This window comes from Megalobrama amblycephala, linkage group LG20, assembly GCF_018812025.1.
Source record: "Megalobrama amblycephala isolate DHTTF-2021 linkage group LG20, ASM1881202v1, whole genome shotgun sequence".
NCBI classification, from domain to species: domain Eukaryota; kingdom Metazoa; phylum Chordata; class Actinopteri; order Cypriniformes; family Xenocyprididae; genus Megalobrama; species Megalobrama amblycephala.
In genome coordinates, this window is record NC_063063.1 from 32,264,896 (window position 1) to 32,291,890 (window position 26,995).

The following is a 26,995-nucleotide window of genomic DNA, read 5'->3' on the forward strand; positions in this document are numbered from 1 at the left end:
GAGAGACACACACACACATACAGACAGAAAATCACACACGCACATGCAGACGCACAAAACAAACAAACAGAGACACACACACACACACACACACACACACACTCACAAATAAACCGACAGAGACACACACACACACACACACACTCACAAATAAACCGACAGAGACACACACAAAAAAAACCACACACACAGACACACAAATTGCACATGCACGTGCAGACGCACACAGACACACAAAACAGACACAAACAAATCACACACGCACACACACACAAATAAAGAGACACACAGACATACAAAGATACACACACAGACACAAATAAACAGACATACACAAATACACAGACACACAAACAAATTACACACATGCATATACAAAGACAAACACACACACAGACACACAAATCGCACACGCACGTGCAGACGCACACAGACACAAACAGATATACACACAGAGACATACACACACAAAGATACACACAAATAAACACATACATAGACACACACACAAATGCACAGACAGACACACACAAACACACACAGACACAAATAAATCACACACATGCATACACAAAGACAGACACACACAAACAGACACATACACACACAGACACACAAATCACACACACGCACACATAAAGACACACAAATACACAGAGACACACACAGACACACAAATAAAACAGACATACACACAAACGGGCACAAACAGAGAGAGACACACACAGAGAGACACAAATCACACACGCACATGCAGACGCACACAGACACACAAACAAATCACACACACACAAATAAACAAACATACACACACACACACACACAAAGATACACACAAATAAACAAACATACATACACACACACAGACAAATCACACACATGCATACACAAAGACAGACACACACACAAACAGACACAAACACATCACACATACACACATAAAGACACACAAATCACACACACGCACACATAAAGACACAAATACACAGAGACACACACAGACACACAAACAAATCACACACAAATAAAACAGACATACACACAAACGGGCACACAAACAGAGAGAGACACACACAGAGACACAAATCGCACACGCATGTGCAGACGCACACAGACACACAAACAAATCACACACACACAAAGAAACAAACATACACACACACACACACACACACACGCACACAAAGATACAGACATACATACACAGACACAGATAAATAAATCACACACATGCATACACAAAGACAGACACACACACAAACACATCACACATAAAGACACACAAATCACACACGCACACAAACAGACATACAAAAACACACAAGTGCACACACAAACAAGAGACAAACACACACAGAGAGACACAAACACAAATCACACACATGCATACACAAACAAACAAACAGACACACAAATAAAACAGACATGCACACAAACATAGAGAGACACACACAGAGAGACACAAATCGCACACGCATGTGCAGACGCACACAGACACACAAACAAATCACACACACACAAAGAAACAAACAGACATACACACACACAAGCACACAAAGATACACACAAATAGACACAAACACACACAGACAAATAAATCACACACATGCATACACAGACACACAAACACATCACACATAAAGACACACAGACACACAAATCACACACGCACACAAACAGACATACAAAAACACACAAGCGTACACACAAACAAGAGACAAACACACACAGAGAGACACAAACACAAATCACAGACACACACAATCAAGTCAGCTTTATTTCTACAGCGCTTTATACAACACAGATTGATTCAAATCAGCTTCACAGTAATAAATCAGAATTAATGATGCAAAAATTCATCAAATATGAGAGAAATTCAGATTCTCATTAATCAGATCAGATCATTTCTACAGAAGAAAGTCATTATTCAACTCAAATTACTTCAATGTTGATTCAATTCAGTTCAATAACTTCAATAACTCGCAAAAGATTCATCAATCACGAATTCACAACAAAACTTAAAACGATGATTTAAAAAATGTTGCAAATAATCTTCAGTGATTTTTTTTTTTTTTGTGTGCAAAAATACACTTTAAATTCAGCAATTTTGATTTTGATGTCAATGACATACTGATGCACTGATCAGGCTGATGACGTCACCGGCATGGATCATAACAAAATATTTTCAGCCTGACTGACACACGTGCACTGCTGTCCGTGCACGCGCACACAAACAAACAAACAAATAGCTTCTGTTACACAAGAAATCAAAGCTGCATCAAACTGATCCATAACATCTTCATTTCTCTCTGACTCTCACATCACACACTAAAATTAATAATAACATCATCATTTGCATGAATCAGATTGATTTGGGCAGCGATCAGCTGATGCAACTGAAGCGCGTGCATGCATCACCTGTTGCAGCAGAACCGAGCCTGAACTCACCGGAACTGTGATGAATCGTCGGCGGCATCGTGCCGAATAAACAGCCGAATGAGTGTGACGTTAAACGCAGTGCAGTGAAGTCAGGCCGGGTGTGTGAAACTCCGACAAACTTTCTTGTTGGGAAAGTTCTGCGCGCCGAACACGTGTAGGAGAGTCGCGCATGCGCGGCCTGACACGGGCACTGCTGTGCATGCGCGACTCCTGCTGTTGTGTAATTTCCACACCTTTATGTACATATATGTAAATATTTTAAACCATAATAATATATATAAATAAAGGATTTTATTCCTTATAACGACAGAGCATAAATAACTTAATAAAGCAGGAAAAGCATTTAAACTATAATATCTAATAATTGAATAATATGTGATGTAAGGATCATATGGGTCATTAAGTCCAAAAAAGAACTGGAACTCCAGAACCATTTGGATCCAGCACAAACCAGCTTCAGTTTGACCTTTGACCCTCAGCATGAGAATCACCTGATGGGTAAAGTTCAGTTCACATGAACACACACGTGATGTTCAAACTGATTCAGGCTCCATGCCTCAGTTTATTGTCTTTTGAAAAATTATGTGTAATTAATGAGACAATCTTTGTGTTTTTCACAGCAACATGAAACAGTTTCGATCTGTGTGTGTGCGTGACACGTGTTATTGATCCAGGCATGAACGTGTCTTACTGCTGACCACAGACCTGATCTATACTGACTGACCCTGCCTGTGACCTCTGACCTCTCCTGCAGCTCTCCTGATGGGAGACGCTTTGAATCTATTGAACCGATGCTTCGCTAAATGATTCACTGTTTTGAAGGTTCCACAGTAACACACTGAGGACATCTGCTGGTCAAACACCACAGTCACAGTGAAACTGCTGTTAGATTCACAGTAGGAGTCATTCTAGATCTAGATTATAAAAGATTTCTGAAGCACAGAGTCAATCAAGAGATTCACTGGGAATCACATTATTGAATAGAACTACTACTGATTCAGCCTCATCATAAAATATATATTTCTTCATTTAGTTTCAACTCAGATGTTGTTTCTGGGCACAGTTATGACCCTGCTTTTCATATTTGCTCAATATTACTTCAACACATAGGGAAAAAATCATGCGTTTGTAAATAATTATGACATAAAACTCAAAATTATGACATACTATATCATAATTATTACATTAATAAGTAGTAATAATTGAGTTTAAGTCTTAATTATGACAAAAATTCAAAATGACGTCAAAGTAATGACATAAAAAGTCAAATATATGACATTACTAAGTCATAATTATGGCAATAATACTTGCAATTATTTACAAAAAGTTAAAATTATTAGATAAAAAGACATAAGTCATAATTATGAGTCAAAAAGTTGAAATCATGATATACTAAATCAATTATGACAAGTAATAATTTCACATAAAAAGTTGAAATTATGGCACAAGTAATAATTATGAAAATTAAAAAGTCAATTATGACAAAGTAAAAATTATGATATAAAAAGTCAAAATTATGGCATACTAAAGTCATAATTGACAAGTACTTATATCATAATTATGACTCATTATGTCAAATACTTAAATGAAAATGACAAAAAGTTACATTTATCAGATACAAATTTGAAACTGACATAAAATTAAGTCAAAATTGACGTCATAATTTTTAGTCAAAAAGTTGAAATTATGATACACTTTATCATAATTATGACAAAAAGCTGAAACTATGACGAAAATTATGACATAAGTCATAATTATGACAGTCAAAATTATGCGATAAAAAGTTGAAATTATGGCATAAGTAATAATTATGAAATTAAAAAGTCAAAATTATGAGATAAAAGTTAAAACTTATGGCACAAGTAATAATTATGAAATTAAAAAGTCAAAATTATGAGATAAAAGTTAAAACTTATGGCATAAGTAATAATTATGAAATTAAAAAGTCAAAATTATGACATTACTAAGTCATAATTATGACACAAGTACTTATGTCATAAAGACTTAGTATGTCAGTTACTTACAAAAAGTTTAAATTATCAGGTAAAAAGTTTAAATTGACAAAGTAACAATGACAAATCATAATTGAGTCAAAAAGTTGAAATTATGATATACTAAATCATAATTATGACAAATAATAATTTACATAAAAAGCTGAAACTATGACAAAAAGTATGACATAAGTCAAAATTATGCAATGAAAAGTTGAAATTATGGCATAAGTAATAATTATGAAATTAAAAAGTAAAATTAAAAGGTCGAATGACATGAAAAGTCAAAATTATGACACTACATAGTACTTGTCATAATTATGACTTTGTATGTCAATTACAGTACTTACAAAAAGTCAAAATTATCGGATAAAAATTTGAAATTGACTCATAATTATGACAATAATTTACATAAAGTTGAAACTATGACAAAAAGTAAAAAGTATTACATGAGTCATAATTATGACAAAGTAATGACATAAAAAGTCAAAATTATGATATACTAAGTCATAATAATGACACAAGTGCTCATATAATTATGACAAAGCATGTCAATTACTTAAAAGAAAATTATGACAAAAAGTCAAAATTATCAGGCCAAAAGTTGAAATAATGATATACTAAATAATAATTATGACAAATAATTAAAAAAAAGTTGAAATTATGACAAAAAGTGATCTAATCACTACTGAGAATAATAGAGATGATCAAAATAATATGTGAATAAATAAATAAAACAGCAGATTCATTACAGTAATGAGAACTGCTTTACTTTTGAATGAGATTCACTTTCTATGAGCAAAACGCTCGAATGACGTCAGATTTGTGGCTGGATGCGTTTAATTTCTGATTAAGTGTCCTGCAGTTGAGGGACAAAAAAATGCTTTAAAAATGTGAAAGTTAATTATTATTTCTGTGGAATGCGATATGTATTTCTGCTGCAATTATTTGCCATTTTGCACAAGAATAAAGAGGCAGACAACGATGAGAGAGCAGATGTGTTTCTAGTTTAATGTTAAAGCCGTTCTGAATCACCTGACATCACAAATGAGGTACAGATGAGATCACAGGTCAACACGTCCGTGAACTCTTTCCTCACAGTGCGAGCGAACACACGGCTCAGACAAAAATAAATACAATCAAAAGAACAAAACGCACACGCGTCACTCCAGAGGAAAGAACCGAAGGGAAACAGAAACACTCGTGAGAAATGTGCGCATTTAGTGTGAGTTAAATCATAAACATTGATTCCTGTGATCAGTTTTATCGTTTCAACGGAAAGAATAAACATCTGCGTGTGTGCTTCGTGTAAGTGCTCGTTTAATAAGCTCTGGTTATTTTCATCATTCCATAGTTAGAGAGCCACATGCAGCACGATGATGGACACAAACGTAGTTTCGCTGGAGAGAAATTCAAGAAACAAAGAATTCATTTGACTAAACACAAAGATAGCCCTCAATGTTTTTGTTTGGGGGGGAGTTGCATTGCATTCTGGGAAAGAGGGCGTCTGTGAGACAGTGTTGAAATGGTTTGAGCTGGTTTCCTCCAGCAGGATCACTCGTCCTCGTCGTCTTCTTCGTCCTCGCCGTCCGAGAGCGCGGGACACGGGAGCATCTGCCGGTATCCGTCCAGCCACTTCTCCAGCATCTGCGTGATGAGCGGGTGATGTCTGCGTCTGCTGCTCTTCTGCAGCGCCACCAGCGTCCCGCCGTCCGTCACGCAGCAGTCCAGCCACTCCCTGAGCAGACGCTCCTGCTGCTCCTCACTGCCCATCTGAAACACACACATCATCTGTCAATCTCGGATACGCTGGATCCATCCTCCTGGTTTATGCAAACTTGAGGATATCACATCATATAACGCTGGACGGAAACACCAAGATGTGCATAAATTCTATAAATGTGCATAAAAACTAATACACTCAATTGAGGCGTGTGTGTGTGTGTGTGTGTGTGTGTAAGTGTGTGACTGAGTGTGTGTATGTGTGAGACTGTGTATGTGTGAGACTGTGTGTCTGTGTGTGTGTGTGTGTGTGTGTGTGTGTGTGTGTGTGTGTGTGTGTGTGTGTGTGTGTGTGTGTGTGTGAGAGAGTGAGTGTGTATATGTGTCTGTGTCTGTGTGTGTGAGTGTGTATGTGTAAGTGTGTGAGAGTGATTGTGTTTGTGTGTCTGTGAGTGAGTGAGTCTGTTTGTGTGTGTGTGTGTGTGTGTGTGTGTGTGTGTGTGCGCGAGTGTGAGAGTGTGAGTATATGTGTGTGTATATGTGTAAGTGTGTGAGAGTGATTGTGTTTGTGATTGTGTGAGTGTCTGTGAGTGAGTGAGTGAGTATATGTGTGTGTGTATTTGTGTGTGTGTGTGTGTGTGAGTGTGTGTGTCTGTATGTAAGTGTGTGAGAGTGATTGTGTTTCTGATTGTGTGTCTGTGAGTGAGTTTGTCTGTGTGTGTGTGTGTGTGTGTGTGTGTGTGTGTGAGTGTATGTGTGTGTGTGTGTGTGTGTCTGTATGTAAGTGTGTGAGAGTGATTGTGTTTCTGATTGTGTGTCTGTGAGTGAGTTTGTCTGTGTGTGTGTGTGTGTGTGCGAGTGTGAGAGTGTGAGTATATGTGTGTGTGTGTATATGTGTGTGTGTGTGTGTGAGTGTGTGTGTCTGTATGTAAGTGTGTGAGAGTGATTGTGTTTCTGATTGTGTGTCTGTGAGTGAGTTTGTCTGTGTGTGTGTGTGTGTGTGTGTGTGTGTGTGTGTGTGTGTGTGAGTGTGTATATGTGTCTGTGTCTGTGTGTGAGAGTGATTGTGTTTGTGTGTCTGTGAGTGAGTGAGTCTGTTTGTGTGTGTGTGTGTGTGTGTGTGTGTGTGTGTGTGTGTGTGTGTGTGTGTGTGCGAGTGTGAGAGTATGTGTGTGTATGAGTGTGTATATGTGTAAGTGTGTGAGAGTGATTGTGTTTGTGATTGTGTGAGTGTCTGTGAGTGAGTGAGTGAGTATATGTGTGTATATGTGTGTGTGTGAGTGTGTGTGTCTGTATGTAAGTGTGTGAGAGTGATTGTGTTTCTGATTGTGTGTCTGTGAGTGAGTTTGTCTGTGTGTGTGTGTGTGTGTGTGTGTGAGTGTATGTGTGAGTGTGTGTGTGTGTGTGTGTGTCTGTATGTAAGTGTGTGAGAGTGATTGTGTTTCTGATTGTGTGTCTGTGAGTGAGTTTGTCTGTGTGTGTGTGTGTGTGTGTGTGTGTGTGTGTGTGTGTGTGTGTGTGTGTGTGTGTGTGTGTGATGTGATGTGTGTATATGTGTGTCTGTGTGTGAGTGTGTGTGTGTGTGTGTGTGCGAGTGTGAGAGTGTGAGTATATGTGTGTGTGTATTTGTGTGTGTGTGTGTGTGAGTGTGTGTGTCTGTATGTAAGTGTGTGAGAGTGATTGTGTTTCTGATTGTGTGTCTGTGAGTGAGTTTGTCTGTGTGTGTGTGTGTGTGTGTGTGTGTGTGCGAGTGTGAGAGTGTGAGTATATGTGTGTGTATGAGTGTGTATATGTGTAAGTGTGTGAGAGTGATTGTGTTTGTGATTGTGTGAGTGTCTGTGAGTGAGTGAGTGAGTGAGTGAGTGAGTATATGTGTGTGTGTGTGTGTGTGTGTGTGTGTGTGTTTTAGGGTTGTCAAAATGTAAATTTGAATTTTATACTTAAATTTTACTAATATTCAAATTATATTTGAATTTAAAAGACATAATTTCAGTTCGGGGCAAAAGCTTTTGTCTCCTGAGGCCACAAGAGGGCGCAATGAGCAAAATATTAATGCACCGAATTAAACGTTTATTCATAATGAAATAACTTGACTGTCATTTAAACTAATGTTTATAAATCAAATATAATGTCGTAAATTGCATAAACAATTATGAAGAAAACAGCATCATGCATTTATGCATAATTTAATACAAAGAGCTGAAGCACTGATCACACACTACTTTTTTATATATATATTTTTGAATATTCAAAATTCACATTTTAAGTTGACAGCCTTAGTGTGTGTTTGTGAGTGTGTGTGTGTACCTCTTGTGCTGACAGGAAGTGGATCTGTAGTAGTTTCCTCTCACTGTCCACCAGTGGCAGGAAGGTCACCGTCACGTCATCATCGGTGTTGAGGTTGGCGCCTGCGCCACGATTATCACAGCCGTCGGTTTCCATGCCAACCAGAGCAGAAAAGTGACCTCTCGTGTAACCGAGAGCAATCGGACTTTTCCAGCAGAAGCTCTGTTCCCATAGCAACGGCAGGTAAACACCTGGACACACACACACAAGTCACACTTCTGTGTGTTTCCACATGACAATAAAGGTCTCTTCTGAACGTCTCACCTTGAAATCGAGTGTATCCTAAAGTTTCCCCACGGAAACTCTTGTAATACTTGACTCCGTAAACGATGATGGGCCGCCGCAGGATATGAGCCAGAACAAATATGTGCGTCTGCTCCAGACTCGCCCCGGGCTGCAGCGGCACAGAGGAACATGACATGAGTAAAGAGAATACAAGGCACAGGCTTTAAGAATGAACTACTGTAATTACAGGCAGAGCAGTGTGTGTTTGTGTGTGTGTGAGTGTGTGCGTGTGTTTATATGAGTGTGTTCATCAGTGTTTGTGTGAGTGTGTGCCTGTGTGCGAGAGAGAGTGTGTGTGTGTGTGTGTGTGTATGAGTGAGTGTTTGCATGAGAGTGTGTGTTTGTGTGAGTGTGTGCGTGTGCGTGTTTATATGAGTGTGTTTGTCAGTGTTTGTGTGAGTTTGTGTGTGTGCGAGTGTGCAAGTGCGTTTGAGTGAGTTTGTGTGCGAGTTTGTGTGAGTGTGCAAAAGTGAATGTTTGTGATTATGTGTGAGTGTTGTGCATTCATGTGAAGTGTGTTTGTGAGTGTGCGTGCGTGCGTGTGTGTATACAAGATTGTGTATGTGCATGAGTGTGTGTGTTTGCGCATGTGAGAGTGCAATTGTGCGAGTATGTGCGTGTGTTTCTGTGTTTGTGAGTGTGTGTGTGTTTGTATGGGTGTGTGTGTGGGTGAGTTGAGTGTGAGTTTGTGTGAGTGTGCAAGTGCGTTTGAGTGAGTGTGTGTATGTGCGAGAGTGTTTGTGTGAGAGTTTGTGCATGTGATTCTGTATGTTTGCGAGTTGAGTTGTGTGTGTATGTGCATGAGAGTGTGTTTGTGTGTGCGCGAGTACGTATGTGTGAATCTGTGAAAGTGTGTTTGTGAGTTTGTGTGAGTGTGTGCGTTTGTGAAGTGTGTTTGTGAGTGTGCATGTGTGTATGCAAGTGTATGTGCATGAGTGTGTTTATGTGCGAGTGTGTGTGAGTGCATTTGTGTTTGTGTGCATGTGTGTTTGTGTGAGTGTGTGAGTTTGTGTATGTGTGCATGTGAGTGCATTTGTGTGAGTATGTGAGAGTGTGTTTGTGTGTGTTTGTATAAGTGTGCGTGTGTGAGTGTACGATAGTGTGTATGTGCATGAGTGTGTTTCTGTGTTTGTGAGTATGTGTGTGTATGTGTATGAGTGTGTGTTTGTGTGTAAGTGTTTATATGAGTGTGTTTGTCAGTATTTGTGTGTTTGTGCGAGAGTGCAAGCATGTTTGAGTGAGTTTGTGTGCGAGTTTGTGTGAGTGTGCAAAAGTGAATGTTTGTGATTATGTGTAAGTGTGTGTACTGTATGTGCAAGAGTGTTTGTGTGAGTGTGCGAGTGTGTGTTTCTGTGTTTGTGAGTACACTCTGAAACACACACACATACTCACAAACACAGAAACACACACTCGCACACTCACACAAACACTCTCGCACAGAGTGTGTGTGTGTGTGTAAGTGTGTTTATATGAGTGTGTTTGTCGGTGTTTGTGTGAGTTTGTGTGTGTGAGTGTGCAAGTGCGTTTGAGTGAGTTTGTGTGAGTGTGCAAAAGTGAATGTTTGTGATAATGTGTGAGTGTGTGTATGTGCAAGTGTTTGTGTGAGTGTGTGCATTCATGTGAAGTGTGTTTGTGAGTGTGCGTGTGTATGCAAGAGTGTGTATGTGCATATGAGTGTGTGTGCGTGTGTGTGTTTGCGCATGTGAGAGTGCAATTGTGTGAGTATATGCGTGTGTTTCTGTGTTTGTGAGTATGTGTGTGTGTGTGTATGTGTGTGTTTGTATGGGTGTGTTGTGGGTGAGTTGAGTGTGCGTTTGTGTGAGTGTGTGTGCATGTTTGTGTGAGCATGAAAGAGTGTGTGTTTGTGTGTGTATGTGTGTTGAGTGTGCGTTTGTGAGTATGTGTGTGCATGTTTGTGTGAGCATGAAAGAGTGTGTGTTTGTGCATGTGAGAGTGCATTTGTGTGAGTAAGTGCATGTGTTTCTGTGTTTGTGAGTATGTGTGTGTGTGTGTTTGTATGGGTGTGTTGTGGGTGAGTTGAGTGTGCATTTGTGTGAGAGTGTGTGTGCATGTTTGTGTGAGCATGAAAGAGTGTGTGTTTGTGTGTGTATGTGCGTTGAGTGTGCGTTTGTGAGTATGTGTGTGCATGTTTGTGTGAGCATGAAAGAGTGTGTGTTTGTGTGTGTATGTGCGTTGAGTGTGCGTTTGTGAGTATGTGTGTGCATGTTTGTGTGAGCATGAAAGAGTGTGTGTTTGTGTGTGTATGTGCGAGTGTGCGTTTGTGTGAGTATGCGAGTGTGTTTGCGTATGTACCTGACTGGCGAGGTTGATGATGAAGGTCCAGTCCTCCTGCCACTGTTCCTCTCTCAGAGAGAAGTGAAGCCCAAAACTTTGGGAATACCACGACTCCCACTCCTTCCAGCGCGTGTAGAACCTACACACACACACACACACACACACACACACACATTCAAATACTTGTATCATTAAATCATTTATCTTAAATTCCATGTTGCGCACATGAACACACACACACACAGATCCATGTGTCTCACCAGTGAGAGCAGTCGTGTAAACTGTCATGTAGAGTTTTTCTCAGCACAGAGTCTTTATCATAAATGCCCCACGTGGCCTGTAGAACCGAGTCCAGCAGACAGTCTCCAGCGGTGCGGTTCCACAGAGCGTACAGACGACTATCCAGACGCGTGCCCGACTCCAGAGACCAGTTGATGACGGCGGACTCCTCCTCCAGCTCTGGACACACACACTCTATGAGAAACACTGGACACAAACGCACTGCTGTAATGAAACAGGCTTCTAGCGTCTCACCCTTCTGAACGTCACGGTCCAGGACTTCATCAAACAGCTTCTCCTGAACGGCGGGAGGCAGATCTTCAATATCTGTCAAACGCAGAAGCCAAACGTCAAACTCAAAGCAGCCACACGTGTTTATACGGCTATCAGCGCCTACAGGATACTGGATTCAGCTTTAAGATTTCCAACATGCAGAAAATGCAGAATCCAGTCATGAAAATGTATTTACTGAATGATCGCAGCTCTTCCTGGAGATCACTGTGATTACTGTACAACATCACACACCAATACTGTTATAGCAGTACTGACACTCGTACTGTGAGCGTGTGTGTCTGTGTGTGTGTTTTTGTGACATATCAGGACACAAATGTGTATAATGACATGGGTATTACAAGAAGAGGGTGATTATGAGGACATTACTCCATGTCTCCACTTTTCAAAAGGCTTATAAATCACACAGAATGAGTTTTTGTGAGAAAGTAAAAGTGTGCACAGTTTCCTGTGATGGTTAGGTTTAGGGGTAGTGTAGGGGGAGAGAAAATACAGTTTGTATAAAAACCATTACGCCTGTGGAATGACCCACAATTCACCAAAAAAATAAAGTGTGTTAGTGTGCGCAAGTGTGTGTGTGTTAATGTGTGTGTGAGGGAGTGTGTGTGTGTGTGAGTGAATGAGTGAGTGTGCGAGAGTGTGTGTGTGAGTGAATGAGTGTGTGTGCAAGAGTGTGTGTGTGAGTGAATGAGTGAGTGTGCGAGAGTGTGTGTGTGTGTGTGAGTGTGAGTGAGTGAGTGTGCAAGAGTGTGTGTGTGTGTGTGAGTGTGAGTGAGTGAGTGTGCAAGAGTGTGTGTGTGTGTGTGTGAGTGAGTGAATGAGTGAGTGAGTGTGTGTTCGTGAGTGTGTGTGCGTGAGTGTGTGTGTGTGAGTGAGTGAATGAGTGAGTGAGTGTGCGAGTGTGTGTGTGAGTGAGTGTGCGAGAGTGTGTGTGTGTGTGTGTGTGTGTGTGTATGTGTGTGTGTGTGTGTGTGTGAGTGAGTGAATGAATGTGCGAGAGTGTGTGTGTGAGTGTGAGTGAGTGTGCAAGAGTGAGTGTGCGAGAGTGTGTGAGTGAGTGAATGAGTGAGTGAGTGAGTGTGTGTTCGTGAGTGTGTGTGCGTGAGTGTGTGTGTGAGTGAGTGAATGAGTGAGTGTGCGAGTGTGTGTGTGTGTGTGTGTGTGTGTGTGTGTGTGTGTGTGTGTGAGTGAGTGTGTGAGTGAGTGAATGAGTGTGCGAGAGTGTGTGTGTGAGTGAATGAGTGTGTGTGCAAGAGTGTGTGTGTGTGAGTGAGTGAATGAGTGAGTGAGTGTGCGAGAGTGTGTGTGTGTGTGTGTGTGAGTGTGAGTGAGTGTGTGAGTGAGTGAATGAGTGAATAAGTGTGCGAGAGTGTGTGTGTGAGTGAATGAGTGTGTGTGCAAGAGTGTGTGAGTGAGTGAATGAGTGTGTGTGCGAGAGTGTGTGTGTGTGTGTGTGAGTGTGAGTGAGTGTGTGAGTGAGTGTGAGTGAGTGTGCGAGTGAGTGAATGAGTGAGTGTGCGAGAGTGTGTGTGTGTGTGAGTGAGTGAGTGTGTGAGTGTGCGAGAGTGTGTGTGTGTGTGTGAGTGAGTGTGAGTGAGTGTGCGAGTGAGTGAATGAGTGAGTGTGCGAGTGAGTGAATGAGTGAGTGTGCGAGAGTGTGTGTGTGTGTGAGTGAGTGAGTGAGTGTGTGAGTGTGCGAGAGTGTGTGTGTGTGTGTGTGTGAGTGTGAGTGAGTGAGTGTGTGAGTGAATGAGTGTGCGAGAGTGTGTGAGTGTGTGAGTGAGTGTGAGTGAGTGTGCGAGAGTGTGTGTGTGTGTGTGAGTGAGTGAATGAGTGAGTGTGCGAGAGTGTGTGTGTGTGAGTGAGTGAGTGAGTGAGTGTGTGAGTGAGTGTGAGTGAGTGTGCGAGAGTGTGTGTGAGTGTGTGAGTGAGTGAATGAGTGAGTGTGCGAGAGTGTGTGTGTGCGAGTGAGTGAGTGAGTGAGTGAATGAGTGTGTGAGTGAGTGAGTGTGTGTGTATGTGTGTGTGAGTGAGTGTGTGAGTGAACGTGTGAGCGAGTGAGAGAGCGTGTGTGAGTGTGTGTGTGTGTGTGTGTGTCTCCCACCTGCTGGCAGTGTAAATGTAACAAGGTCTGTCAGGAAGTAGCAGTTGAAATCTCCCTTGCGCTGGTGCAGCGACGCGCTGATCTCCCTGCGGATCTGTTCTGTCAGCTCAGGGCAAACCATCGCTGGGATGCATTTCACGGCGCGCTGGGACACCTGCGAACACACACAAGCCTTCAAACACACTTCCACAGCAGGACGATCTCAAATAATCCACCGATCACACACCTCTGTCAGCAGAATGGCCAGCATGTCCTGCCTCTGGAAGCGGATGGCGAGGTGAACGAGAGTGAAGCCGCTGTCAAACGCAGAGGGTCGGTTCAGCAGACGCACCTCGTCGGCGGTCAGCTGACGTGCGATGTCTCCACCCGATGACTTGTAGGCCTCCACCGCAGACAGATCACCTTCAACTACACCTGCACACACACATGATGGTGAGCTGGTTGATCATGTTTTCGAGAATGCTTCACGAGGTCATCAGGACAGAACGCGCTCGCTCCACACGTGTGCATTAGTAGGGTTCATTACTGATGTTAGGTGGTTAACATGTCTTAAAGGGCAGCATGTGAAGTGGTCAGTCCATGTGCCGGTCACCGGTCGAGACATCAGCTGTCTGAAGATCTCCACATGTCAGACTGACCCAGAACACGAGCAGCTCATTGACACACACTTGCAGGGTTTGCATACTTCTGAATCAGCGTAAAGGTCAATGTCACGTGTGTGTATGTGTGTTTACTTGTCTTGTTGTTCTGCATGATATTAATAACAGTGTCTCCAATCATTTCAGTGTTTACAGCTACAAAACCAGATCACTTTTGTGTTTAAGTGTCTGGTAATGCACATATTTATGTGTAATTATATGACCAATATTTGATATTTGTTTGTATCCACAATGGTAACTACGCACAATCATTAATCTACAGCAATTAAAACACATTATGAATGTTTCATTTGGAACTCAAAGATTAGATCATGGTGCTAGCAACACCAAAGTCATGGGTTCGATTCCCAGGGAATGCATGAACTGATCAAATGTGTACCTTGAATGCAATGTATGCTGATTTTGATAAAAGCATCTGGCATAAACATAAATGTAATAATATAGCATGCTAACTAAACCGCATTTTGACTGCGAGTAACACGTCAACTCAGATACATGAATGACACAAGTCAATGAGTCACGGGAATCAATGCAAACAAAAGACAATGAAGCTCCGCACATGACATCACCACATGGAAATACAGCCAGACTTTACAATTCAAAGCTGCTGGAATACAGTGCTTAGTTCATTCTGTCGAAGATGATCTCATCTCTGCTGAACAACACTACTGACCCACATGTCATCCAAGATGTTTATGTGTTTCTTTCTTCAGTCGAAAAAAAAAAAATGATGGTTTTTGAGGAAAACATTCCAGGGTTTTTCTCCATATAGTGGACTTCACTGGGGTTCAACGGGTTGAAGGTCCAAATGTCAGTTTCAGTGCAGCTTCAAAGAGCTCTACATGATCCCAGACGAGGAATAAGAGTCTTATCTAGAGAAACCATCGGCCATTTTCTGAAAAAAAATAAAAATTATATACTTTTTAACCACAAATGCTCATCTTGCACTGCTCTGAGATGCTCCACGCATGACGTAATCATGTTGGAAAGGTCACGTGTGATGTAGGTGGAGGTACCGCGGTAGGGTGAAAAACTCCATCTCATTTTCTCCTCCAACTTCAAAATCGTCCGACATCATTGTTTTACCCTTTTTTTTGTCTTAGTCTTTGCATGTTCGCTTTGTAGACACTGCATCAGTACTTCCGTGACCTTTCCAACATGATTACGTCATGCGTGGAGCATCACAGAGCAGTGCAAGACGAGCATTTGTGGTTAAAAAGTATATAATTTTTATTTATTTTAGAAAATGTCCGATGGTTTCTCTAGATAAGACTCTTATTCCTCGTCTGGGATCATGTAGAGCTCTTTGAAGCTGCACTGAAACTGACATTTGGACCTTCAACCTGTTGAACCCCAGTGAAGTCCACTATATGGAGAAAAATCCTGGAATGTTTTCCTCAAAAACCTTCATATCTTTTCAACTGAAGAAAGAAAGACATGAACATCTTGGATGACATGAGGGTGAGTAAATTATCAGGAAATTTGAATTCTGAAGTGAACTAATCCTTTAACATGCTTTACACTGATTAAGACACTCACCAGCGCAGGCGCTGAGAAACAGCCAGTCTGTTTTCCTCATGCGGTTCTTGATCTGTTTGAGCTTCTTGTAGTCCATCTCTAACTCGTCCTTTCCGCTCTGAGCTCCAGCAGCCAGCTCAATCTGCAGCTCTGCCTCACGTTTAGAGGAGATGGGCGAGTACCGCTGCGCCCCGCTGCACACGCCCCGCGCTCGCCCGCGCTGCTGCTCGTTAATCACAGACGAGGGCTCGTCAGGCTCGCTCAGCTGATAGGCGTCGTTGGGTCTGGGGTTGTCGCACACCACGCAGCGAGGGGATTTGGGCCAGTTCTCGTACGTGCAGACTGAGCAGGTCCAGCACTGCACCCGCGTGTTGAGCCGATTCCGGTCGTTGTATTCCTCACACGGATCTACCGAGGGGACGGACACGGGTCGGCGGCCAGGTCCCGGACGTCTGTGGGGTTTCTGTGGGGCTGCACATGCGCTGTCGGAGGCTGCGGCACTGAGTGCAGCGGACCGCTCTGGGCCAGTTCAGGTAGGTGCACACCTGACACGACCATTTACCACTGTGCTCGGAAGACTCGACCGGGCGGACGCGGGGCCGGGCACTGGAATCGGGGCAGATGAGCAGGCTGTCGCTGTGCACGGGGTCCCACTGGTGTCCGGCGCGCGGGCCAGTGCTGCTCAGGAACGGCTCCTCTGTTATGATGGTTCCGCTGGGCCTCTGAGCGCGGCACATGGTGCATTTAATAGCAGACGGCCAGTTTTCATATGTGCAGTACTCACATGACCACTTCACAGACAGCTCTGTCATGATGGATCAGCACACACACCCGCTCGCTTACTCACACACACACTCGCTCGATCACTCACACACACACACTCGCTCGCTCACTCACACACACACTCGCTCGATCACTCACACACACACACTCGCTCGCTCACTCACACACACACTCGCTCGATCACTCACACACACACACACACTTGCTCGCACACACTCGATCACACACACTCACTCACTCACTCACTCGCACACACACACACACACACACACACACACACACACACACTCACTCACTCACATCAGAGTCACACATTGAGATAGAGACAGAAATCTGCAAACAAAAACAAAAATAATTACTGTTATTAATGACAGTATTAATGTTATTTCACAGCACTGACAGTATTATTGTTATGAATGACATAACAATTAATTACAATATTAATGTTATATCACTGCACTGACAGTATTAATGTTATTTCACAGCACTGACAGTATTGATATTATATCACAGCACTGACAGTATTAATGTTATTAATTACAGTATTAATGTTATATCACAGCACTGACAGTACTGATGTTATGAATGACAGTAATAATGTTATATCACAGCACTGACAGTATTAATGTTATTTCACAGCACTGACAGTATTGATATTATATCACAGCACTGACAGTATTAATGTTATTAATTACAATATTAATGTTATATCACAGCACTGACAGTATTAATGTTATTTCACAGCACTGACAGTACTGATGTTATGAATGACAGTAATAATGTTATATCACAGCACTGACAGTATTGATATTATATCACAGCACTAACAGTATTGATATTATATCACAGCACTGACAGTATTAATGTTGTTAATTACAGTATTAATGTTATATCACAACACTGACAGTATTAATGTTATTAATTACAGTATTAATGTTATATCACAGCACGGACAGTCTTGATATTATATCACAGCACTAACAGTATTGATATTATATCACAGCACTAACAGTATTGATATTATATCACAGCACTGACAGTATTAATGTTGTTAATTACAGTATTAATGTTATATCACAACACTGACAGTATTAATGTTATTAATTACAGTATTAATGTTATATCACAGCACTGACAGTATTGATATTATATCACAGCACTAACAGTATTGATATTATATCACAGCACTGACAGTATTAATGTTGTTAATTACAGTATTAATGTTATATCACAACACTGACAGTATTAATGTTATTAATTACAGTATTAATGTTATTTCACAGCACTGACAGTATTGATGTTATTAAGGACAGTAATAATGTTATTTCACCGCACTGGCAGTACTGATGTTATGAATGACAGTAATAATGTTATATCACAGCACTGACAGTATTGATATTATATCACAGCACTAACAGTATTGATATTATATCACAACACTGACAGTATTAATGTTATTAATTACAGTATTAATGTTATATCACAGCACGGACAGTCTTGATGTTATGAATGACAGTATTAATGTTTTATCACAGCACTAAAACTATTACTGTTATTAATGACAGTATTAATGTTAATAAGGACAGTATTAATGTTATGAATGACAGTACTGATGTTATATCACAACACAGACAGTATTGATGTTATTAAGGACATTAATGTTATATCACAGCACAGACAGTATTGATGTTATTAAGGACATTAATGTTATATCACAGCACAGACAGTATTGATGTTATTAAGGACAATATTAATGTTATATCACAGCACAGACAGTATTGATGTTATTAAGAACAATATTAATGTTATATCACAGCACAGACAGTATTGATGTTAAGGACAATATTAATGTTATATCACAGCACAGACAGTATTGATGTTATGAATGACAGTATTAATGTTATATCACAGCACAGACAGTATTGATGTTATTAAGAACAATATTAATGTTATATCACAGCACAGACAGTATTGATGTTATTAAGGACAATATTAATGTTATATCACAGCACAGACAGTATTGATGTTATTAAGGACAGTATTAATGTTATATCACAGCACAGACAGTATTGATGTTATGAATGACAGTATTAATGTTTTATCACAGCACTAAAACTATCACTGTTATTAATGACAGATTAATGTTATATCACAGCACAGACAGTATTGATGTTATGAATGACAGTATTAATGTTTTATCAAAGCACTAAAACTATCACTGTTATTAATGACAGATTAATGTTATATCACAGCACAGACAGTATTAATGTTATTAAGGACAATATTAGTGTTATATCACAGCACTAAAACTATCACTGTTATTAATGACAGATTAATGTTATCTCACAGCACTGACAGTATTGAAGTTATTAAGGACAATATTAATGTTATATCACAACACAGACAGTATTGATGTTATGAATGACAGTATTAATGTTATATCACAGCACTAAAACTTACTGTTATTAATGACAGATTAATGTTATATCAGCACTGACAGTATTAATGTTATTAAGGACAGTATTAATGTTATATCACAGCACAGACAGTATTGATGTTATGAATGACAGTATTAATGTTATCTCACAGCACTGACAGTATTAATGTTATTAAGGACAATATTAGTGTTATATCACAGCACTAAAACTATCACTGTTATTAATGACAGATTAATGTTATCTCACAGCACTGACAGTATTGAAGTTATTAAGGACAATATTAATGTTATATCACAACACAGACAGTATTGATGTTATGAATGACAGTATTAATGTTATATCACAGCACTAAAACTTACTGTTATTAATGACAGATTAATGTTATATCAGCACTGACAGTATTAATGTTATTAAGGACAGTATTAATGTTATATATCACAGCACAAACAGTATTAATGTTATTAAGGACAGTATTAAAGTTCACAGCAATGACAGTGTTAAAGTTACTGATGCCAGTATTAATGTTATATCACAGCACTGATAGTATTAATGTTATTAAGGACAGTATTATTGTTATATCACAGCACAAACAGTATTAATGTTATTAAGGACAGCATTAATGTTATTAACGACAGTATTAATGTTCACAGCAATGACAGTGTTAAAGTTACTGATGCCAGTATTAATGTTGTCTCACAGCACTGACAGTGTTAATATCTAATGACACCCTTATGTCACAGTTCAGTTTTTATTCCTGATACCTCGCAGCACTGACTGTGTTAATATTGTAATAATTTACATTCGTTCCGCTCACCACTGACACGATTATTTGTAAATAAGTTACATTAATACTCGGACAGACACATATTCCTTCTAAAACATGTAAATACTCACATCGCTCGACGCGCGGCTCCTCATTAATGAGACTTAAATCACCTCAGTCAGTCTTTATCGTTGTTATTCGCACTCCATAGCGTTGTTTATTCTCTGAGCTTTATATCAGTCGTTGAATGTTTTTAAATCGATGAATACTGTTTCTAATCCCTGAACGTTGATTTAGATGCGGATTTAATGGCGGCGCTGACAAAATAAAAACGACCAGCGTCTCGCGCACCGTCACGTGCACGTGACCAAACGCACCGCTGCCGATTGGACGATTCCACACCATGTGGAAACCAACCATAGAGTGAGAAATTAAGTTTTTATTTTGATTTTATTAGGGGTTTCATTTATTTTTAGGCAATGTTGTATGTAAAAACCATGCTTTTAAAATACATATAATCATGAAAATAAAAAAAGAATACCACACACAAGGGTGTTAATCATTTAAAATACATTTTCAAAATATTGCACAACTTCATTTGAACCAATTAATGCTTTCTGGAAAAGCAAGAACCTGTGAGAATATTAAATATCTGCGTTTATGTATATAATAATAACATAACCGTGATTGTGACACGCCCCTTTGTGTGACGTCATCCCAACATGGCAGCCTACTTGAGCCGGTTGCATCACATTTCACTGCATGTCTCAAACGTGGATAAAGTTGCTCATGAACTCGTTTCCCGGTTCCAGTTTAATGTGTTTGCGGCCAGACTGACAGACCGAACGAAGCAGCTCGCGCTCCGCCGAGGATCGGCCGTGTTTGTGGTCAACGAGAGGCCGAACGAGGCGCTGCGGTGGTTGAATGGACATGTGTCACGTGGTTGGAATTCTGTCACAGCCAGAGACCAGCGGGACTTGAAATGTCTGTATGGAACCCATGCACACTACCCGGTGGACACAGTGAGTAACGTGTGTTTCGAGGTGGAGGATGTGGAGCGGGCGTCCCGGGCGCTGCGGGATCAGGGTCTCTGTGAGTTCCTCCAGCCGCCCACGGAGGTTCGCGATGACCGTGGACGGGTCACCTTCTCCGTCATCAAGTCTGCGGTGGGTAACGTGTGCCACACTCTCATAGACAGCTCTCACTATGAGGGGCTCTTTCTGCCTGGCTTCCATCAGGTCGGGACGGACTCGCAGACCGCAGACCGATCGCAGTGTCCCATCACTCATTTCGACCACATCACGTATGCCTGTCCCCGGAGAAGCACTGCACACATCACCCGCTGGTACCAGAAGAGCTTCGGCTTCCAGAGGTTCTTCATTGACAGGTATCATCATGCATTCACCAGCCTAGTGCTGCTGCTGATTGGAACTCAAATGCAAATGTTATGGGTTCGATTCCCAGGCAAAGCATGAACTGCTAAAAAGTGTACAGTGCAAATCACTTTGGATAAAAGCGTCTGCCAAATGCTTAAATGTAAACATCTCAAACAGTAAAATATGGTGCTTGCGACCCCAAGGTCATGGGTTCGATTCCCAGGGAATGCGTGAACTGCTAAAAAGTATGCCTTGTATACCCTGAATGCAATGCAAGTCACTTTGGATGAAAGCGTCTGCCAAATACTTAAATGTAAACACCTCAAGTAAAGTATGGTACTTGCAAAGGCAAGGTCATGGGTTCGATTCCCAGGGAATGCATAAACTGTTAAAAGGTATACCCTGAATGTAATGCAAGTCACTTTGGATAAAAGAATCTGCCAAATGCATAAATGTAAATGGGTCAAACAGTTAAGTATGGTGCTTGCGACCCCAAGGTCATGGGTTCGATTCCCTGGGAATGCATAAACTGATCCAATGTAAACACTGAATGGAATGCAAGTCACTTTGGATAAAAGTATCTGCCAAATGCATGAATTTAAACGGCTCGAACAGTAAAGTATGGCGCTTGCAACGCCAAGGTCATGGGTTCGATTCCCAGGCAATGCATGAACTGATCCAATGTAAACACTGAATGCAATGCAAGTCACTTTGGATAAAAGTATCTGCCAAATGCATGAATTTAAACGGCTCGAACAGTAAAGTATGGCACTTGCAACGCCAAGGTCATGGGTTCGATTCCCAGGCAATGCATGAACTGATCCAATGTAAACACTGAATACAATGCAAGTCACTTTGGATAAAAGTATCTGCCAAATGTATAAATTTAAATGGGTCAAACAGTAAAATATGGCACTTGCAACGCCAAGGTTATGGGTTCGATTCCCTAGGAATGCATAAACTGTTAAAAGGTATACTTTGAATGCAATGCAAGTCACTTTGGATAAAAGTATCTGCCAAATGCATGAATTTAAAGGGCTCGAACAGTAAAGAACGGCGCTTGAAACGCCAAGGTCATGGGTTCGATTCCCAGGCAATGCATGAACTGATCCAATGTAAACACTGAATGCAATGCAAGTCACTTTGGATAAAAGTATCTGCCAAATGTATAAATTTAAATGGGTCAAACAGTAAAGTATGGCACTTGCAACGCCAAGGTTATGGGTTCAATTCCCAGGGAATGCCTAAACTGTTAAAAGGTATACTTTGCTTGAATACAATGCAAGTCACTTTGGATAAAAGTATCTGTCAAATGCATAAATTTAAATGGCTCAAACAGTAAAGTATGGCACTTGCAACGCCAAGGTCATGGGTTTGATTCCCAGGCAATGCATGATCTGATCCATTGTAAACACTGAATGCAATGTAAGTCACTTTGGATAAAAGTATCTGCCAAATGCATGAGTGTAAACGGCTCGAACAGTAAAGTATGGCACTTGCAATGCCAAGATCATGGGTTTGATTCCCAGGAAATGCATGAACTGCTAAAAAGTATACCTTGAATGCAATGCAAGTCACTTTGGATAAAAGTGTCTGCCAAATGCATAAATGTTCAAAGAGTACAGTCAAACAGTAGAGTTGCAACGCCAAGGTCATGGGTTTGAATCCTAGGGAATGCATGAACAGCTTGAATGCAGTGATTTGGATAAGTGTTTGCCAAATGTAAATGTGCTATTTGATGCAAACAAATAAGATCTCCAAACTGTCCAAATATTGTCCGATTCATCATTCTGTGATCATGACCCATTCTCCCTGTGCAGGAATGAGGACGTGGAGGAGGGATACGTGTTGAACTACGACGGGATCGGGCTGCGGTTGACGGCGATGGAATACTGGAAATGCAGTGAGTCGGGAATCACTCTGCCCTTCAAAGACAAAAAGGAGCCCGACTGCAAGTTTGTGATCGCAGAGTCTCTTCCTGAGCAAGGTACGGTCATGCATTTAAATCTCACACCCACTTTATATTACGTGTCTTTAACTATTATGTACTAATATTTAAATAACTTGCTCGAGTTGAGTGCTGAGCAGTGAGATCACAGCTCTCTGTTTAATAATAGTGGTTTAATTCCAGGCAGAAACCAGGTGGACTCGTTTCTGGATCAGCACAAAGGAGCAGGAATCCAGCACATCGGGCTCTACACTGAAGATATTGTGAGCACGGCTCAAACAATGCATCGGGCCGGAGTCCAGTTCTTCTCTCCTCCACCTGCATACTACACTGAGGTCTGACGGTCAGGAATACTGCGCTGTGCACACGGGTTCAGTCCAGAACAACACATCCACACAGTGCAGTCTGAAAGTCACAGTAAAAATCAGAGAATTTATTAATCAAAATTAATCAAAGCATTTTTTATTTTATATAAAATGTATACAAGTACTGTGCAAAAGTCTTAGGCACGTTAGTATTTTCTTTTGCTGTAGTGTGTCTGTAGGAAATATCAGTTTACATTTCCAAACATTCATTTTGCCATTACTTGAAATAATCCAGTGAGATTTTTATATAATTTGAATTGCTATAAAATAAAAGTCATATGTCTAACCAAGTTGAATTCCAAATTTTAAGCTGATATCCCAGAAATTCCTGTTCCTGTGAGATTTTGTTTAGGCGCTTTACCAAAAACACCCACCGGGTGACACAAACACACTCTATTTAATGCGTCTTCTTTCACAAAGTAAAATTAATCATAAATATTTTAGATATTGCTCTATTTCTAGATGAATAAATAATTGTTTCCATTGAAACTCAAGATTTTTTTGGGATCATCAGGTTTCGTTTATGCAGCTCCAATGCTTATGTTTCCCTCAGATTGTTATGCTCAATATATAATTTGCAATTAACATTTTTTTTTTTTTTAATTAAAAAATTATAACAGAATGTCAATTAAAAGTTTAGTCACAGACGCTGTACATATCTGAAGAATGATCCATAATTCATGTTCACATGGCTCATAATGATCTGTGTGTTTGTGTGTGTGTTTTGGCAGGTGGGAAAGCAGCAGGAGATCTTGGAGGCGGGTCTAGATCCTCACACACTGAGCCGGTACGGAATTCTCCTGGACACTGACAACCACACGGACACAGACAGCCGGATCACACCGAGTCAACGGTATGACTGACACTGCGTCCGTCCCACACACCACTGTCAGCATCACTGACCCAGAATAGATTTTGACGGACATGTATATTAGTTTTTAATCAAATCCTGCTTGATATCTGAGACACTAAACCCATATGCTTCACAATAGTCAAATTAACCCTTGTGCGGTCTTCGTTTGGGAAGTCACACTCGGGGTCTTTGGGGTCTCCACAGACCCCAGGCAATAAAATGTAATTTTGAAACAAAATAATTGTTTTTTTTAACACGCATGTAATTTTACTCTGTTTATTAATGTTTTTACTTGACATTTGTGGAGGATTTATCATATATTTTTTTTTAAATTCTATAAATAAATTTTAAAAAAATGTTTAAATATTTTTTTATACAAAAACAGCTTTTTATGTAAAATTCACTTTATAAAAGACCCACATTTCTAACTTTCATTCATGGGGATAACATGGATAATTTGACATGGTTTAGTGTGAGATTTTTGCCCATCTTTTGGAAAATGCAGTTTTAAAAATAAAAAATGATCACTTTATCCAGTAGATGCTGCAGAGCTCCACTATTTGCTGTTTGACTGACTGAAAGACATCTTTACACAAGTATTTTCAGCTGGATTCATATCTAAATATTATCAAATCACAATTATGACAATAAAAGCTACTTTTTGTCAAAGTTTAGTATTTTTTTATAAAAAAAAAAAAAATCAGTTTTTCAATATTGTTACATTATGATGAGACCCCGCTTAGAAAATGGACAAAATTCATCCTCAAAATCAACATTTTTGAAAAACTTTTTTTTTTTTCAGTACAAAAAAATGTTAAACTTTGTCAAAAAGTAATTTTTATTGTCATAATTGTGATTTCATAATATTTAGATATGAATCCAGCTGAAAATACTTGTGTAAAGATGTCTTTCAGTCAGTCAAACAGCAAATAGTGGAGCTCTGCAGCATCTACTGGATAAAGTGATCATTTTTTACTTTTAAAACTGCATTTTCCAAAAGATGGGCAAAAATCTCACACTAAACCATGTCAAATTATCCATGTTATCCCCATAAATGAAAGTTGGAAATGTGGGTCTTTTATAAAGTTAATTTTACATAAAAAGCTGTTTTTGTATTAAAACAAAAACTGCACAAATATGAAGTAAAAACATTAATAAACAGAGTAAAATTACATTTGTTTTTTAAAAAACAATTATTTTGTTTCAAAATTACATTTTGTTGCCTGGAGACCCCAAAGTTTACCCTGAGTGTGACTTTTTTTTTCTTCACTAACATAAAAACAAGATATCACTCCAATTATTTTTTTATTTGTGGATCTAGAAAGTGTGAACCACTGTACGTTTCATGTCATTTGAACAAAGAGAACTTTTTTTTTTTTTTTTTAATTACTTTAGCAAACGTCATTTGGGGTCTAAAAAGACCCTATAAGGGTTAAGATGTTTGCAGATTAAACAAAATTTTAAATATATTTAATTTCTGATCCATTCAAAGTAATGTTTTGCTGCATTGTGCCTGATATAAACACTGTTGTTGATATGTGTGTCCTCAGGTACCTGCTCCAGGTGTTCACCAAGCCCATTTTTGGAGAGGACACCTTCTTCCTGGAGCTCATCGAGCGGAGAGGCGCCACGGGCTTCGGCGAGGGGAACATCCGTGCGCTCTGGAGATCTGTGCAGGCTTACATGGAGAACGAGGAGCCGGAGCGTCACGAGACGCAGCGGCATAATGTACAAACGACTCATCGCTGACTGACGCTCTCAGAGACTGAGATGGAGCTGCTTTAGATTTAGTGATTGTGGTGCGATTGGGAACTTTTGTGTGGAATGAATCTGATTCTGTCCTTTTTACAGGACTTTTACCATGTTTGACTGCAACAGTCTTCAGTTCAGGGCACTTCTAATATTATCTGTGTTTGAAATGTACGTGATTTATTTATTCAGTAGACTGATATGATGTCTAAACCTGTGCTGTATTTCACTCCTAAATTCTTTTATGTGACATTGACAGTGGAGTATCAGCTGTACTGTTGATCTGTGTGTTTCTGTCAGATAAATCAAAGCCTCCGGACAGCATGATGACGTCAATCTTTTCTTTAATCATGTTTAATTTGAAATCAATGTACAAAACCAACTAGAGAAAACAAAATGGATCCAAACATTGCTTTGTGACAACTGGACAACTGTTGCTCTGACAGCTGCATTTGTCACATTTCATGATATAACAAAACCTCATTCAAACACCGCATGATTTCCTCTCCACCATCTTCACCCAAATCCTTTCACCGCATTACGATGGTGTTTTGATCTTCAAGGGTTAGTTCACCCAAAAATGAAAATTCTGTCATTAATTACTCCCCCTCATGCCGTTCCACACCCGTAAGACCTTTGTTAATCGTCGGAATGCAAATTAAGATATTTTTGATGAAATCCGATGGCTCAGTGAGGCCTGCATAGCCAGCAATGACATTTCCTCTCTCAAGATCCATTAATGTACTAAAAACATATTTAAATCAGGTCATGTGAGTACAGTGGTTCAATAT

The 26,995-nt window shown here is 40.1% G+C and overlaps 3 protein-coding genes across 4 annotated transcripts in view; 1 reads left to right on the forward strand and 2 right to left on the reverse strand.

The window, feature by feature from the left end:
• mtr (5-methyltetrahydrofolate-homocysteine methyltransferase) overlaps positions 1-2,656 on the reverse strand; it is a 37,654-nt gene extending 34,998 nt beyond the window's left edge. Inside the window, exon 1 of one of the 2 annotated variants that reach the window (XM_048170507.1) lies at positions 2,449-2,656. In XM_048170507.1, coding sequence (XP_048026464.1) covers positions 2,449-2,476 — 28 coding nt within the window. In that variant the 5' untranslated portion in view covers positions 2,477-2,656. Of the gene's footprint in view, positions 1-2,418 lie in introns of both variants that reach the window. The other variant, XM_048170506.1, reaches the window with a different exon arrangement.
• A 2,759-nt stretch (positions 2,657-5,415) lies between these two features.
• zranb1a (zinc finger, RAN-binding domain containing 1a) lies at positions 5,416-16,884 on the reverse strand. The gene is given in 10 exon segments (XM_048170332.1): positions 5,416-6,203; positions 8,460-8,689; positions 8,763-8,892; positions 11,097-11,217; positions 11,339-11,537; positions 11,613-11,684; positions 13,753-13,906; positions 13,979-14,166; positions 15,951-16,368; positions 16,370-16,884. Coding segments are annotated over 10 exon segments (2,103 nt in total). The 5' UTR covers positions 16,742-16,884; the 3' UTR covers positions 5,416-5,984.
• Positions 16,885-20,623: 3,739 nt separating this feature from the next.
• hpdl (4-hydroxyphenylpyruvate dioxygenase-like) lies at positions 20,624-26,540 on the forward strand. The gene is made up of 5 exons (XM_048170334.1): positions 20,624-21,300; positions 23,110-23,276; positions 23,421-23,572; positions 24,334-24,455; positions 26,006-26,540. The coding sequence occupies exons 1-5, from the start codon at positions 20,636-20,638 to the stop codon at positions 26,202-26,204; spliced, it is 1,305 nt and encodes a 434-aa protein (XP_048026291.1). The 5' UTR covers positions 20,624-20,635; the 3' UTR covers positions 26,205-26,540.
• The last annotated feature ends 455 nt before the right edge of the window (positions 26,541-26,995 follow it).